The sequence below is a fragment of the Saccopteryx leptura genome, chromosome 10, assembly GCF_036850995.1.
Source record: "Saccopteryx leptura isolate mSacLep1 chromosome 10, mSacLep1_pri_phased_curated, whole genome shotgun sequence".
NCBI classification, from domain to species: domain Eukaryota; kingdom Metazoa; phylum Chordata; class Mammalia; order Chiroptera; family Emballonuridae; genus Saccopteryx; species Saccopteryx leptura.
The window spans coordinates 35426438-35444401 of NC_089512.1; the positions used below are offsets into that span (position 1 = coordinate 35426438).

The window sequence follows — 17964 nt, forward strand, 5'->3', positions numbered from 1 at the left end:
CCAACATCAGGAGGAGCGGAGGGTTTGGTACACCTGCATCCTTGGCTAGGAGCAGTTTTTTTTTTGTTTGTTTTTTGTTTTGTATTTTTCTGAAGTTGGAAACAGGGAGGCAGTCAGACAGACTCCCACATGCACCCGACCAGGATCCACCCGGCATGCCCACCAGGGGGCGATGTTCTGCCCCTCTGGGGCATTGCTCTGTTGCTACCAGAGTCATTCTAGCGCCTGAGGAAGAGGCCACAGAGCCATCCTCAGCGCCCGGGCCAACTTTGCTCCAATGGAGCCTTGGCTGCGGGAGGGGAAGAGAGAGAGGAAGGAGAGGGGGAAGGGTGGAGAAGCAGATGGGCGCTTCTCCTGTGTGCCCTGGCCGGGAATCGAACCCGGGACTCCTGCACGCCAGGCCGACACTCTACCACTGAGCCAACTGGCCAGGGCCGAGGAGCAGTCTTTTTTAGAAGTGAGAAGGTCTGGGTTCATATCCTGTCTTTGCTACTATTTCCATGCACCTGGGTGAATCATCTAGTTTTTCTGAGTTCCCTTGTTTAAGATATGATTAAAGGAAAAAAAAGCCTCCTTCACAAGGCAACAATAGTTTAAATAAAACCATTTACATAAAATGCTTTGCACAGTACTCAGCACATAAGAACTAAAAAATGCTGACTACTACTATTATTGATATTTATATTGATTTCCTGTTTGATATTATAATAATTATACAAAATCTTGATCTACTGTTTCCTGACTCTTCTGTTGGTATTTTCTGCATGAACAAGTTCATCTGGATGTAATCATGCAAGATTCCTAACAAGATGCTAGGAGATATCTTTGTCTTTTGTTGGCCTCTGGTGTCTTTTATGTCCATGTTTGCTGGTCCGTTTTAAATACTAAAGCAACATACTCAAGAATAGTGATTTCACCTGACTAAGCAGTGGTGTAGTGGATAAAGCATCAGCCTAGGACTCTGAAGACACAGGTTCAAAATCCTGAGGTCACCAGCTTGAGTGTGGGATCATAGACATGACCCCATGGTCGCTGGCTTGAACCCAAGGTCGCTGGCTTAAGCAGTTGGTCACTCACTTGGCTGGAGCCCCCCAGGCAAGGCACATATGAGAAAGCAATCAATGAGCAACTAAGGTGCCACAACAAAGAACTGATGCTTCTCATCTCTCTCCCTTCCTGTCTGTCTGTCCCTGTCTCTCTTTCGCAAAAAAAAAAAAAAAAAAAAAAAAAAAAGGACTAGTGTTTTCATTGTTTAAAAAAATATCGGCCCTGGCCGGTTGGCTCAGTGGTAGAGCGTCGGCCTGGCGTGCAGAAGTCCCGGGTTCGATTCCCAGCCAGGGCACACAGGAGAGGCGCCCATCTGCTTCTCCACCCCTCTCCCTCTCCTTCCTCTCTGTCTCTCTCTTCCCCTCCCGCAGCCGAGGCTCCACTGGAGCAGAGTTGGCCTGGGCGCTGGGGATGGCTCTTTGGCCTCTGCCCCAGGCACTGGAGTGGCTCTGGTTGCGACAGAGCGACGCCCCGGAGGGGCAGAGCATCGCCCCCTGGTGGGCAGAGCGTCGCCCCCTGGTGGGCATGCCCGGTGGATCCCGGTCGGGCGCATGCAGGAGTCTGTCTGACTGTCTATCCCCGTTTCCAGCTTCAGGAAAAAAAATATATATATATATATGTGTGTGTGTGTGTGTGTGTGTGTATAAACCAGGCTGGTTTATGATATATATATCATCATCATCAACACCATGGACACCACCATCAGGAAACCAGGGCTTTTTTCTAGACAAGGTGTAGTATGCTAAGCCCATTCCCCTGTCTTCTTTCCATCTCTATTTCTCCTTGGAATTCACTCTTCAATTGAGTCAGTCATGAAGGGAACAGCAATTTGTTTGAGAGAACGTGTGCTCTCTGGAAAGGAAACTGTTGTTATACCATAGCAGTAGTCGTAGGAGTAATGAAAATGCACATAGTAAATCTACTTTTTGAGCTACTCCTATAGTGCCTGGTATAATGTTACATGCTTAATCCCTACCATAACGGATGAGGAAAGTACCATGGCCAGAGATGTTGAGGAAATTGTCCAAGACTACCTGTCTAGCTAACATCCCTAGTAAAGCCATCTATCTAGTACAGCCTGGTTTAGAACCCAGGTCTCCTCATTTTCATCTCTATTTTTTCCACTCTATGTGATGCTGAGCCTTTAGGTTTGCTGGTTTGGATGATTGAAAGCAGAAGTTATTTATAAACTGTCTCCTGACTTAAGTTATGGCCAGCAGGAAAGGGGAAAAGATGATCTTTAAAGTGAAATATCAACTAGATTGGAAGTGTCTAAATGTAAAATGTCATTCTGAGTGGGAAAGTCCTTCTGCAAAAGAGAATTTGGGACTTGGTCACTCTACAAAATAAAATATATCAGAAATGGATTCTTAGGGAAATTGACTTGGCCACCTAAACTTAGCACTTTCTCCCCTGAGCTCAGGGGAACGTCTCAGCACTGGGGAGCTGGGAGGTCTCCGGCAGTAGACGGTGCTGGTTATAGAGCAGAAGATGCCTTCTGGACTCGAAAGCACAACGACTTTCCTGAGAAGGAATGAGGCCAGCCTGTGGGACAAGGAACCGTTCTGTCTCAAACTTTCCTCAGTCCCCCATCCTCAATCTTCTAGCAAATTTAGAGAATACCTTAATCACTATTTTCCTCCTGCTTTCCAAATATGTGAGATTTGATCTTAATCTCTTCATTATTGCATGCATACAAGTCTGAATTCTTCTTCCAAATTTATTTATTTATTTATTTATTTATTTATTTATTTATTTATTTATTTATTTATTTATTTATTCCTTTCTTTCTTTCAAGAAAAAGGGGGGGGCACATCAATTTTTTGTTATGGCATTTTAGTTATTCATTGATTGCTTTCTCATATGTGCCTTGACCAGGGGGCTCCAGCCAAGCCATAGACCTCTCGCTCAAGCCAGTGACCTTGGGCTCAAGCCAGAGACCATGGGGTCAAGTCTATGATCTCGCATTTACTTCAGTGACCCCACACTCAAGCCAGCGACCTCGGGGTTTTGAGTCCTCTGCATCCCAGGCCAATGCTCTATCTACTATGCCACTGCCTGGTCAGGCTGGGAAACTTATTTCTGTCTGACACCAAAATTCTTGGTTGTAACCCTCATGATTCTGCTTTCTTTGGGAGGGTTGGACCAGCTTGTTAATATCCCTGGCTAGGATAGATAAATGCACATCCTAAAATGAACCGAGAGCTGCAGAACAGCAGCTCAGCTAAGCTCATTCTAGTGCTGAGGATATCAAATAAAGAGACACGGGCAGACACAATGGTAATTTCAAGGCTGTGGCTGTATTTAATGATGTTTTTATTCACTTTCAATTCATTTGATTCACATTAAACTCCAAATGAATTAATTAGTTAAGGTTATAAAACGATCTGCTCAGCCTAATCCATCCCTGTGGGTGTACATATTTTTAATACCCCACACTCCAGTCCACCTGGGTTTGACATTTGGCTCTCTGATGGATTTCCATAATGCAGGGCTGGCAATCCTGGGGGATCCCAGCCGGTTGCCAAGGATTTACCTTCGGATCGTTAATGAATTCAGGAGGTCCTTTTTGGCATTTTTATGTTACTTGGAAAAAAATCATTCAATATTCAAGAGGGAAGCAAAATCTTCCTTTTGAAATATACCATAGCTTTTAATCATCTGCGAAAGAATCTCCTTCCCTGGAAACCTTACCCTGGCCATCAGGATGGGACTAAGAGTAGGAGAAATAGTTTCTGTTCATCATGGAGTGACTTCTGCCACACTTGTGTGCTGCTTTCAATTTTACAAAAGTGAAAGCTAATGAATATATGTGCATATAGATATGTATATGCATAAATGGAAAGGGTACTCCACAGACTAGAAGAAACCAATGTATGTTTAAGTCAATTTCTTTTTTCTCTCAGTAAGCCGAGAGAAATGATTCATAAGCCGGATCTTGACACTGCATTTACTTTTTTGGGGGAAAGTATTTTTTTTTTTGGCCTGTCAACAAGACTGCAGTTTTAGGACCCTCTTATGCTCTCAGAAGTCAGAAACAGACAGGAATGGATGGCAGCCTGTGTCCCTTCATGAATCCACTCTGGGCTTCTGAAAATCAGAAATCACTGCAAGTTTAATCCGATAGGAAATGCATAGACAACCTCAGTGTTCTTGGGTAAACTTTGGAATTTTATTATCCACTTCGAAAACCGACAAAGCTCAGTGCCCTAAGCACACTTACAAATGCCAACACTTCTTTGCTGTGCTATGCTTAATTGCAAACAGCAGAAGAACCTTTAAAGTCACAGTCTGAGCAAGGCTTAGGTGCATTTTGACACCGAACAAGGAAAGATGGAATTGTGGGAATAAATGTGTGCGATTGTTGGCAAACATAAGATTTTTGTAAGCATTTCATTAAGTGGATTTTTTTAATTTATTTTTTATTATTTATTTATTTATTTTCTGTATTTTTCTGAAGCTGGAAATGGGGAGAGACAGTCAGACAGACTCCCGCATGCGCCCGACTGGGATCCACCCGGCACGCCCACCAGGGGCGAGGCTCTGCCCACCAAGGGGCGATGCTCTGCCCCTCCAGGGGGTCGCTCTGCTGTGACCAGAGCCACTCTAGCGCCTGGGGCAGAGGCCGAGGAGCCATCCCCAGCGCCGGGGTCATCTTTGCTTCAGTGGAGCCTCGGCTGCAGGAGGGGAAGAGAGAGACAGAGAGGAAGGAGAAGGGGAGGGGTGGAGAAGCAGATGGGCGCTTCTCCTGTGTGCCCTGGCTGGGAATCAAACCCGGGACTTCTGCACGTCAGGCCGACGCTCTACCACTGAGCCAACCGGCCAGGGCCTTACGTGGGTTTTTTAAAATGATACATCTTATAAGCCGAGACATCTTAGGGTAAACAACATACCCAGTGTTTCTGTTTTGTTTTTTATTCAACCTTCAAGCATTTAAAAAATATTTGTTATTTTTCTTTTCCAACTCACCGTGAAGTAAGTAAATATGAGACTGGAAGTAGCTTCAGAAGGATCCCCAACAGTACAGAGTAAGCTCAACATAAACGAGTCTATTTTGTAGAGCCGTAACTGGGCAAACTGCTAAGCTTGCTACCTGCTACAAACATCTCAATGGTAATCATCTTCCCCACTGACTGCACTCCCTCTCAGCTGCTGCCTAATGGCTAGCACGTATCATTCCATTCCCATTTGGGTCGTTTGTATATGTACAGTTGTATATGTATGTACTTAAGTATGCTGTGTTGACAGAAAAGGATGTTATCATATTTTATTGACTCTAAGATGCATATTTTTCTCTGTTTCAGCATTGTTTAAATCATGACAAAGCTCTCGACTGACAATGTGTCATAGTGTAATCGTGTGTTTCTTTTCTTTCTTTATAAGGCACATAAAATAATGGTGCATCTTAAAGTCAATGGTAAGTTAAATTTTGTAGACTATTTGAGGAGCCATGAGCTATTACTCAACCTACATAGTACCCTTCCACTTTTGTGTGTATTAGGTGAGACGGAAAAAAAAGCAACAAATAGCAACTAAATAATTGCAGTGAGACTCACATGGTGTTAAAACAAAGTATCCAAGTGTACCTTTTTTTGCATTAAAATTTCCTTTGTTCAGTTCAGGTATTCAGGAAATCTTTGTCAAGCACTACTGTCTGTTCTTGACTGTACAGTGGAGAACTAAGCAAGGGAACTGTGTCCATGGTGGTGCCTGTGGGGAGTAGGGGGTGGAGCATAGTTCAAAGAAAAATGCTGCAGTTCAGAAACGTGTTAATGAGATAGGCGTGGGAGTAGGAGGATGAGCAGAAGAACCTGGAGCCACGTCCAAAGACAGAAGTGAGGATGGGAGGGGTACCTGTGATCGAGTGAATGGCCTTCTGGTCAAATAAACTGGGGGATTAGAACATGGGGTATTTAAAAACTGAGGTGAAACTCATGTCATATATAACACATATAACATAAAATTAGCCATTTTACAGTGGATACTTCCTTGACAGTTCGCGTAATCACAATATTGTGAACCATCATCTCTATCTAGTTCCAAAACATTTTCCTCACCGTTCTATTGGGGTTTCTAATAAAAGGCTGGAGAATTTTTGGAGACAATCTGGATTATGTAACCATCTTACATAAACCTTAAGACACTGGTCACATCCTCTTGTTTTAAAGCTTTGTTGTACTTAATGGTGTTTGCGTGGGAAGCTTTTTGTTAAACTGAGAATTTCGATGCAATGGAAATTAATGCACCAGCCTCTGATTGGCGCCGAGCAGCTGGAATTCTCGGAAGACTGCAATGATGTTCCAGCATCCCCCTGGCCCCCCTCTCACCAGAGGGCACCTCCTCTCACTCATTCCGGTATCCTCTCATCATGTACTAAGTAAGCACTGATAATAGGACCCACGGGGACGAAGGTAAGACACGGCTCTGCTTCCTGGGAAAGACTCACATCTTGTTCCTGCCACCACTCTTCTCCTTTCAAATATGTAAGAACATTTGCATGAGAAAGTCCTTCTATAGTGTGTGTCTTAAATGTTAAGGCATGTAAGATATGTCGAACACAGCGATTTTCAACCTTTTTCATCTCATGGCACACACAAACTAATTACCTAAATTCCACCGCACCAAAAAATGTGTTTTTTGCCGATCTGATGACAACATAGATATAATTTTGATTCATTCACACCAGATGGATATTGCTGTGTTGGCTGGTGTCATTTTTTTTTATTTGACAATCTAAGGGAAAAGAGGTCTGTACCCCTGTTTAAATAGTCAGGTATTGCATGTTTTAAAAATTCTTGCGGCGCACCAGGGTTGAAGAGCACTGGATCTAACAGGAGCCTGGAGTCCTCGTGTCAGAGGGCAGCTCGAGGGTGTGAGCTCCTCTGGCAGCAGAGACGGTGCCTTCTTCCTTCTGCCTCCCTCACTCCTAATCCCACCCCTCCACCCTCACCCCTAAGCCTAGGGCAGGGGCAGTGCTTACCAGTACTCCCCACCTGCTGGAAAGACTGACAGAGGGACGTATCCAAACAGATTTAGAATACAGGGGGTCCTTGGGTTATGACAGTCTTGACATACATTTTGAGTTTACAACACTCGTTCCCATAAAAACTTTAAAAAATTGAGATGTAGATGTTTCGGCTTACACTATTAGCATCTTATGCACAGACTACGTGGGCAAACTAGTTTGTTTGCACGTGGGGGAAGAAGTAGCAGTATTTTTTTTCCTGGGGCTTAGTTGTGTTTTTGTGTTCTAGATTATGATTTTACAGCTGTGTTAGGATAGGTCAATGACTTAGGCTAAGGTGCATTTTGACTTACACCAAAATTTGGGTTATGTCACTGTCGTAGGAACGAAACCGTGTAGTATGATACGTAAGGTGAGGACTCCCCTCTAAGCTCTCCTGGGCAAAGATTTGAAATCAGCAAGTAGTTTTATTACCAGTCTTTGACCTTCTCCATGGGAAGCCCTCTTACAGTATTTGAACTCCTCACATTTCTTTTTAGAATTTGTCCGGCAACATCCTGCATTCCTATGGTGGAGGTAGCCTGGCTTCTCCAACCTGTTCCTGCCCTTCTCTCTGGAACCTATAAGCATGTTGTTACATGACGCCAGGGACTTTACAGATGTCATTAAGGTTCTGGAACTTGGGATAGTGAATTCTGGATTATCTGGGTGGTCCAGTCTAATTACATGAACACTGAGAAGCAGAGAAGTTTTCCTGGCTGGAGTCAGAGATATGTTGCAGAAGTAAGTTGGCCAACCAGTGCTGGAGGGGGCCATCTGGAGGCGTGAGAAGAAATGTGCGGAGTCTCTAAAAGAAAAGGCTGCATCTACCACCTTACTCAACTGATGGCCAGTAAGGAAATGAGACCGCAGTTCCACAGTGTCAACCAGCAGCCCGGGTGAGCTGGGAAGCGGATCCTGTAAAGAACACTGTCTTGCTGATCTCGTGATTTCAGCCCTGTGAGGCTGAGAGGACCAGCTGAATCTCCCTGGATCTGTGACCTATGGAAACTGTGCAATAATAAATGTGTGTTGTTTTAAGCTTCTAAGCTGGTGGTGATTTATTATACAGAGACAGGGAACCAATATCCACTTTGTCAAGTGGTCTAGAGAGCAAGCAGTTTTAACTGGTTCCCAATGGTCTGGAGACACTTTCAAGGAGTCTAGGAGGTAAAAAAACTATTTGCCTAACAACACAAAAATGTGCCTTGCCTTGTTCACGGTGTTGACATTTGCACCGACGGTGGGTAAACCTGCTGGCGTCTCAGTTTACTTTAAGATGGTGGTACCACTGCACCAGTGGTCACTTGATTTTCACTGCCACACCCTTGCTGGAAAGAACATGCAGTTTCATGTAAGGATGTTATCGACAGAGCAGAAAAGTCACAAATGCTATTCAGTCTTGACTCCCATGTCCTTTTCTTATGCTGGGTGACAAAATGCAAAGCACCCAGAAGCACTTCTGCTGATCTCAACCCGAGATGGTTGCCCCAAAGAAAAGTATGCGTGTCATTGTGCTGTGACCCGAACTAGCTGGTTTTTTCCCCACAGAATTCCATTTTTACCTGGAAAAAAGAAAGACTGACAGATAAATAAGTTATTCAAACATGCATATTTAAGAGATATTTTCTTGAAAATGAAGTTGATTGAGCCTGTCACTTCAAGAAAAACAGCTGATAGTGTTTGTTGTCAATGATAACATTTGAGCATTCTAGCAAAAATTAGAATTTTGGAAAACCTGAACCTTTTTTCTTGAGACACTGGGTTGAGTGGCTGCACTCAATCTACATTCACGCAGTCCCCAAGGGCTGGGTGGTAGCTGCCCTCTTTCAGACACACGCTTTCCAGTTTCCCTCTGTCCTCACCACACTCTGCTCCTTATGCTCCTTTGTTTGACCCTGTGAGCATCTGTATGTATAATGTTCCATCTACACGACCTCCCTGGGGGCAAGAAGCTGGGAAGAGCTAGATGTATCCTGAGACTCTTCCACTGCTCCGGGGGGGGGGGGGGGGGGCAGGCGTGTAGTACATCACAAGATGCCAAGAACCCATAACAAAAAAAACCCGAGGTCACTAGATGAGAAGAAATTTCTGAAACAGATGCAAGGTCATGTTTTAAGGCATGTTCTATCAACTCTCTTAAGAATCTGCTGCTTGATATGGCGGGGGATGGGAATAGTGCAGGAGGGTGGCTGAAATGTGGATTATACAAAATGAGTTTGGGCTCAGGAGCCAGAGTGTTTGTGTTCAAATATTGTCTATGCCTTTTGATAGCTGTGTGACTTTAGGTTAGTTACCCAATCTCTCTGTGTCTTAGTTTCCTTATCTGCAAAATGAGACTAATACCACTACTTATCTTTCAGGGCTGTTGGGAGAATTAAGAGATAGTACGTGATGAGCACTTAGAACAGTGGCTGGCATACAGAGCCCTGAATACTTGTTAGGCACTATTTTTATTATTATTTTGGGCTGGGTTTCAGTCTGGCTATGAAAAGTAAACTGTCATAAGGTTCTACCAGGCAAACTGAACTCTGTTTTTGTCATACCATCTCACTAATCCCAAAAGTCCTGACATGAATGTAAAAGATCTCTGCAGATATTTGAGGATGATACGGTACATCATTTTGATTGCCAGCCACAGCCTTTTAATCTACCTGTTAAAACTGCAATAGATTGGCCCTTGTGGGTTAGCTCAGTTGGTTAGAGCATTGCCCTGAAACATCAAGGTTGCAGGTTTGATTCCAGGTTGGGGAGCACACAGGAAGCGACCAATGAGTGCACAACTAAGTGGAACAACAAATGAATGCTTCTCTCTCTCTTTTTCTCTCCCCCTTCTTCTCTCTGTCTCTCTAAATTCAATCATTAAAAAAAGCACTGTGATGGATGTGAGATTGCTCAGGAGGCACATTAACAAGTCCATTCATCCATCCATCCATTCATTCATTCATTCATTTGATTAGTCATCTCTTTATTCATTAAATATCTCTTGAGTGCTAACTATGATCCAGGAACAAAGACAAGGAAACTCATGTTCTTGTTTGGGGCTAGAAACAACCTCCCGAAAAACCTAAATATTTTAATTCCTTGTTTGTAAAATAATAATAATAATAATAATAATAATCCATGTTTCTATGGGACTGTGAAAGAGCTTGTCCTAGTCTGAGGCCATGTCACCTATATAAAATAAACCACTGCTAGAAAATTGCTTTGAAAAGAGAAACCAGACTATAACTCTTAGAAAAAATTCTGTAAGTACCCAGTTTATTCATAAAACCATACAGTTTAAATATTTATGATTTTTTTTTTCAGTCATACATTTTTTACCATCATTCCCAAAATGTTGTGCATTTGGCTGACATGTATTTGCAAGGTTAGAATCTATAATTATAACACTGGAAATTATTCAAGGCCTATTTGATTTGCTTGTTAATATGTCCTTCCTCAGAAATAAACAACAAACACCTATTTTGCCTTGTGATTTACTTCCCCAACTCTCTGGCCATCTTGTGCCTTTTATGCTGCAAAAACCCTTGTCCATTTATCTGTGAGAAGATTATCCAAGTGAAGCATTCATTCTCCCTATCCAAGACTGGCCAGTTTCTATGGAAACAAAACACCTCCACCTAAAACAACCATTCCAGGCATTTCTGCTGATAGAGTTTGCTCTCAGGAGTGATCAAAAGAGGCAGAGAGAAGCCCCACACTAAGCTTATAAATCAACTTGGTGGGCCACATTTCTGGGGAGCCACACTGCATGGCCATCTGCCACAGCTAAGTCTCCTTGTCTGTTGTGGTTCTACCGAAGACTTTTTGAGGTCATTCCTAGGGGTTGATGTAAACATGGAGTCATTCATGCGAGGCGTGCAATGGCTCCTCTCAGAGGGCGGGGGCTGGGCCGGAGGAGCAGGCCTCTATCTGTTTAAAGAAGAGGTGCGACTAGAAAGCAGTGAGACTGATTTGGGGTTTGCAGCTTCTGGGACCAGTCTCCCTACTTTCTACTCCCACCTTGGAGACAGGCAGGCCCTTTGCGCTACTGGCAGGGAAGAGGCGTCATTCTCGAGCAGATTAGGCTCCGCCCTGTTTTAGGTGGTCTCTACATCACGCCCTCACGTCTAGAACCTCAGAACTCTTTGTGTGGTCCGTCGTCAGCCTTGGCCTCACCTGGGACCCTCGCTAGTGCTGCAGAATCTGGGGCCCATGCACACCTATGGCATCACAGTCTGAAGCTTGTCAAGATCCTCAGGTGATCGGTGGGCACAGTCAAGCCTGAGAGGTGTTGGCTAAGTGCCCAGACCCGCGTCAAGAAGGCTACTTCTAGGTGGCTAAACCTGTCTTCTTCAGTTAGAGAGACCACTCTTAGCAGGGAAGAGTTATGGATAACAACTGCAGAAAAGTGTGGGTGATTTTTCTTTTTTATTTTAAACATGCAAAATACAGTCCATGCATCTGCCATTTTGAAAAGTCTCTCCTCCTGTAGCAGATAAAACCAAATATGTTTTGGCTATCGACATTCACTAAATGTTTCAAAATGCTTTACAGTGTAAAGATAATAAGAAATTTAGCAAAATTTCAACAAACCTGTATAAAAAACTGATACAGATACCATTTTATTTCAAGGCGACATGCTGTAATGTAAAGAGGAAGTTATAATTATTTGTGTCTCTTTGTAAAAAGTCTTTAACAATACAAGGGCTTACCAGATCCAGGCCTCAGGGCTACACATGCAAAAAATTGTCAGTTAGTTAAAAATCACCAAAACGTGCTATTTTTAAATGTGTATGTGGTTTTTTTGTTTGTTTGTTTGTTTGTTTTTTTTTTTTTTTAGGTACAGGCATAGTAGAAGTATTAAGTATTAGCAGGAACAGTATTTCAGAATTCTGTAAAAGTGCATGGAGTGTCCTAGAAGTTCATGGTGCTAGTGTCCTAGAAGACTCATACACTTCTGATGAACATTTTGGCTTGATCCCTTTGCCATTGTAGTAGTCCACGACTTGGTTTGGGACTTCAGCCAACACGCTCTTTGCCAGGGCAGCTGGAGATGCCTGCAGGGAAGAAGAAATCACCATGACTTTGGCGCCTGGCCAAAGGAATCTGATTGAGAATCAGCCTAGAAGGCTTGAATCCTGTTCTGAGCAGCTAGTCTCTTTCATTATTTCATTCCTTGCTCTGTCAAGGGTCTCCAAGCAAGAGTTGTCAGGTTGTTGGAAAATGAACCATTACTTTCTTATTCACATTTTTGCATGACTGTCTCAAAATATAAACCACTCACATCCAAAATATGGATGAAAGTTGGACGGCAGATGAACTGTCTCGCAGTTTTGTTTCTGATTTATGTTCAATTCCAGACGCTTATTTATGTTCCAGGCACTGTGTTTGGGTTTATGGGGGTCTATGATTCTTGCTATTAAGGAAGTTACAATCATGTGAGGAGAGTCTGGTGTCACCAAAATTAACATTTGAGGTGGGTTTGAGACACATACTACAAACCAACAGCACTGCATCACATGAGAGCTTATTACGAATTAGAAATGTAGAGTCTTAGACGCATCCCAGAGCTACTGAATCAGAATCCGCATTTGAACTTGATACCCGTGTGATTTCTGTGCATATGAAATTTGAGAAGCACTGCTCTACAGTCACAAACACTGTGTGACTAGAGCACAGAAAACAAAGAGGGTAAGTCATCCTGGAGGAAGTCGGAATAGGCTTCTAAGAGGAGGTAGCATTTAAATTAGGTATATTTTAGAATGTAGAGGAGGAGATTGGTATTTGACCATTTTAGGGACAATGAGTCATCTGATGGGGCTGAAGAACATATATGTGAATATGTGTGTATGTGTGTGTGTGTGTGTGTGTTTGTGTGTGTGCACGCGCTGCAAATGCAGGATTGGTGGGGCATTTGGTTGGAAAATAAGCTGGAGGCCAGGTGATGGAGCATGTTGAATACCACCATGCTATTCAAAGTAGCCATTCTTCTATCAGCATTATGTCTCCACTGTATGGTCTGAGGAAGATGAAGGTAGACGTTGATATTCTGCTTGGACTCTGGTATTCAGTACTAACTGCTCAATGCCCGGGCAAGCAAATTGCCCAAACCTCATTATAAGTACTGAAGAGATTGAAAAGTTGAAGGAAAGTGACTAGTGAATAAATGTATGAAATTTCACAAGAAAGAACCTGAAGGAAAGGAAGTGAATTAAATGCCAGATGACCTGGTTTCTAGCTCTTTCCTTCCTATGTGGCTTGGGACTCAGCAATTTAGCTTTGCTGAGCCTGAGACAAAATAAGAAAGAATAAAAATTCATTCTATTTCATAGAGTTTTTAGGAGGCTCCAAATAAGAGACAGATCTTAACAACAATCTGAAAACACCACAAGGAGTTTTTCTAAAATGATTCCTCACATTGTGGAGATGTTATAGCACGTTGGACCTCTGACATCATGAAAGTTCTTTTATTTCATAAATAACTGCTCAGGGTTGTGTGTTAGATCAGGATCCAGGTGTATGCTGGGGTATACAAAAAGTCATTCCCACCCTTCCTTTCTGGCCCCCTCTTATAAAGCCAAATCTGTGGTTTCCTAACTTCCCTTCAATCTAGGTGGGTCCATGTGATCCAATTTCATCTTCGAGACATATATGAACGTTTCTGGGGGGTGTTTCTTGGGGAGCTTTTCTCCTGTGGTTCAAGGGGACAAACATGGGCCCTCGCCAGCTGGCTCCGTGGTAGAGCGTCGGCCTGGCGTGCGGGGGACCCAGGTTCGATTCCCGGCCAGGGCACATAGGAGAAGCGCCCATTTGCTTCTCCACCCCCCCCTTCCTCTCTGTCTCTCTCTTCCCCTCCTGCAGCCAAGGCTCCATTGGAGCAAAGATGGCCCAGGCACTGGGGATGGCTCCTTGGCCTCTGCCCCAGGTACTAGAGTGGCTCTGGTCGCGGCAGAGCGACGCCCTGGAGGGGCAGAGCATCGCCCCCTGGTGGGCAGAGCATCGCCCCTGGTGGGCGTGCCGGGTGGATCCCGGTCGGGTGCATGCGGGAGTCTGTCTGACTGTCTCTCCCCAATTCCAGCTTCAGAAAAATACAAAAAAAAAAAAAAAAAAAAAAAAGAAAAAAGGGGGACAAACATGGTTGGCTCTGTTTCACTTTCCTCTTCCTCTTTTCCTTGTAACTAGAGTGTGATTCCTGGGGCTATGGCAACCATTTTTATCATTATAAGGGAAGAGCAAAGGAAATCACCCAGTGCTGGCCCTGATATGATTGAATCAGACATGAGAAAAATGTATTTGTACTTATGTAATCCAGGGTTTCTCAACTGGAGCACTGTTGCTATTGTTGGCCAGATAACTCTTTGTGTCGGCGACTGTCTTGTGCATTGCAGGAGGTTTACCAATAGCCTTCCCCTCTACCCACCTAGATGCGAATAAGGCCCTCCACAACTGTCATCATTAAAAATGTCTCCAGACACTGCCAATGTCCCTTGGGAAACAAAGTCACCCTTCATTAAGAACCATTCATGCAATCAGCCATAAGATGGATTTGAAGACAAAATCTTTCCTAAATAGTGCTGTCAAATAGAACTTGCGACAATGATGGAAATATTCCATAATCATGCTGTCCGATATGGTGGTCACTAGACACAGGCAAATAATGAACCCTGGAAATGTGGTTAGTGCAACTGAAAAGCTAAATTTTTTACTTTATTTAATTTTAATGACTTTAAATTTAAATAGTGTAGCTGTTTGTTACTGCATGGGACAGACAGCACAGTGCCTAAACGACTCTCTCACCCTTTTGCAAACCCATGCTGGTGGTTCTGGTAAGCAAATAGGGATGGGGGCATTAGTTGGTTAGAATAAGGCCCAAAAAATGTGAAAGCAGCTAGTAATAACAGCTGTATTTATTAATTGCCTACACAAACCAGGCACTGTGCTAATTAGCTTTATGTAGACACCACCTTCAATCTTCCAATGTGTGTATCATTTGCTTCATTTTGCAGGTGAAAGTCTGTGGCACAGAGGGGTTAAATAACTTGTGCAGAGTCGCATAGCTCAGAGCCTGTGCCCTGCCCACTTCAAAGCTCTGAGTGATAATGCAGAACAGACAAAGAGAGAGGACTCATTGGTCATGGGGCTTATATGAAATGTATCAGTTCCTTGCTTCTCATTTCATTTGTGGCTGATTGAACTCAGTCTAGTCTGGATAATGAAATGGTTTGCAGAATCTAATTTGAAAGCCACGAAGCTAAGGTGGAGGATACTGTTTTCGTCACCACAGAGCAGCTGGAGACCGTGGAGTGTAGACGGTGAGTGGCGCCCACCGCCTTGCCCTGACTGGGGCACTCCCCTTGTTGCGGAGGTCCCCTTGACTTCCTGCTCGCCGAGCCTCTGTCCTGCCTCGTATGTCCGGCTCAGGCTGTAAGGCTTTCCTCACAGTGACTTCTCTCTGATCTGAAGTCCTGTAGCAACATTTTACCCCTTTTCAACCCCCCACAGACTGCTCAGCAAGGGAGTTTTCTGCCGACACTTATGTCCCAACCATGCTACGCTCCAGTAAATTCCTTGAAGCCTGGACCCATGGCTATAATATCATTTCGCAGTGGTCCCAATACTAATAATTAAACTAGTTATTGAGGGAGAAGAGGTCAGGGCCCCTCTTTTTTCCTTATTAATTAGCTTGTGTATGTCATGTGGGAAAAACAAAAGGTTGAAAATCACTGTCCTAAGGCGTCAGTTCTTTGACCCGTCACTCAGGCAAAGTTATAGGTGGTGGTCAGTGAGATGGCTACTTCTTTCTGGCTGAGAAAATGTAGCAGGACATCACAACCTGGAAGAACACCCCTTCCTCCACCTTGGGCAGCTGGCAGGTAAGTAACTTCAATGATGAACACAACTGTAGTGTATTGAGCCAGCCCCAGCATAAGCTTCCTTACAGAGGACCCCACTCCTTTCTGTCCACGTGCAGGCGACGTGAGGACCTGACATACCTCTTTCATCTCATGAGTGGTTTCATCTGCAAACCCAGATGAAACCACTCTCCTCGGGCAAGTGGGAGCTGAGCTATGGTGGGACAGTCACCCCTCCCCCACGCTTCCTGCCTGTGAGCTTGTAGGGGGCTTGGGTGTCCGCTGCTCTTATGTGGAGCTCCCTCCGCACTCAACTCTGTGGTCAAGGGTTGATTTTATGTTCCTTCAATGATTCTGGTTTTTTTTTGTTTTTTTTTGTATTTTTCTGAAGCTGGAAACGGGGAGAGACAGACAGACTCCCACATGCGCCCGACCGGGATCCCCCCCCCCCCCCCCCGCACGCCCACCAGGGGTGACGCTCTGCCCACCGGGGGCAATGCTCTGCCCCTCCAGGGCATCGCTCTGCTGCAACCAGAGCCACTCTAGCGCCTGGGGCAGAGGCCAAGGAGCCATCCCCAGCGCCCGGGCCATCTTTGCTCCAATGGAGCCTCGGCTGCAGGAGGGGAAGAGAGAGACAGAGAGGAAGGGGGGGGGGTGGAGAAGCAAATGGGTGCTTCTCCTATGTGCCCTGGCCGGGAATCGAACCCGGGTCCCCCGCACGCCGGGCCGACGCTCTACCGCTGAGCCAACCGGCCAGGGCCCCTTCAATGATTCTAATTACACTCTAGCCCTCCTTAAGAGAATCAGAATTGCTAAGCAATATCTCACTGTTCAAGGAGCCCCGGAGTGTGCAGTGACCTCCCTGTGTGCTCCTGGCGATTCATGAGACCCAGGGTTCAGTGGAGGCCGCTGGGCTTGTGATTTATCTGAATGCTGGCTTTAGAGCCTGTCCCACGGAGGCAGCAGAACAAATGACAATCTACGGAAAGCATAGGCCAAAGGCTCTGATGCTGGCACTTTATATATAATAGATACCATTGTCTATATAAACAATGGTCTATTCATCCTTTCGCTCCCTATATTTACCTTACCCAGTATGGCTGGGGTCCCAGCGTGGGCACAGCTGATAAACTGGCGAGGACACTGTCAAGGACTCATTTGAATGAGGGTATTTTGGCCGGAGTAGAAAGGGCTTTTCCAGAAAAGCACCAGGAAAGGAAGCTTGGAGTGGATGGTATGGTGCCTGTCCCTTCCTCTCCGGGGCCCCAAGTAACTGACCACAGCCCTGAGGACCCAGGAGCTGCAGAGGGAGCTACAGAAGATGTTTCCAGCAGGGATCCTTGAGCTGTGGGGACACTGGCTTCACTGCATGAACTGTCCAGGTGACAGAGGGTCACCGCAGCGTGGATGGGAGGGGATTCTCAGCACTCCCACGGGGCCTGCAGAGTGGCTTTAGGGCACTGAGCCTTCTGGAGACGTCCTCATGCGGGGAAGCTCAGGTTCAGCTACCACTGGCTGCCCTACTCTGGAGCGACTCTCTCTAGGGCACGGAACAGAGGGCACAGAGGGCTGTCTGCGACCTCCCTCCCATATTACTTCCAAGGCCTCCCAGACAGAGCTGGGGGAGTCTCCGCAGGGTGCTTCAGGGCCACCGCCAGCCCCGAGGGAGACTTTGTACAAATCGGAAGTGTCCTTCCCCAAAGGTGCAGGGTGTTGTTGAAATTTTAAAGGTGTCCCCTCTTTCATGGACTTAATAATTATCCAAAAATTGGAAATGCAAAACAATTGTTATCAAGCATTTTTTGATGTCACACTAGAGCACTGTCTAATGCACCTGCTTTTGGGCCATCAGGAAAACATAATGCTGCTTGACTAATTATTTAATACTGATTAGGGCCTAAGACTGTGAAGCTAGATGTTAACTTGGAGAAAAATGAGAAGACTTCTGTCCAGCAGAGAAAGTAATCCAAAGTCAATTTATTTATTTTTAACCCCTTCGGCCGTGACCTCGTTTTGAATCTGTCCTAGCAAACTTCACTCCAGTCTCTTCCCACTGCCCTTAATCGACCGTTCCAT

General features: G+C 44.8%; 1 protein-coding gene across 5 annotated transcripts in view; it reads right to left on the reverse strand.

The window, feature by feature from the left end:
• Positions 1-10870: 10870 nt before the first annotated feature.
• The window catches only part of CPNE4 (copine 4), a 518608-nt gene continuing 511514 nt past the window's right edge, over positions 10871-17964 (reverse strand). For all 5 annotated transcript variants that reach the window (XM_066350415.1, XM_066350417.1, XM_066350418.1 and 2 more), the window contains exon 16: positions 10871-12093. In XM_066350415.1, the coding sequence (XP_066206512.1) occupies positions 11959-12093 (135 nt within the window). In that variant the 3' untranslated portion in view covers positions 10871-11958. The remainder of the gene's footprint in view (positions 12094-17964) is intronic.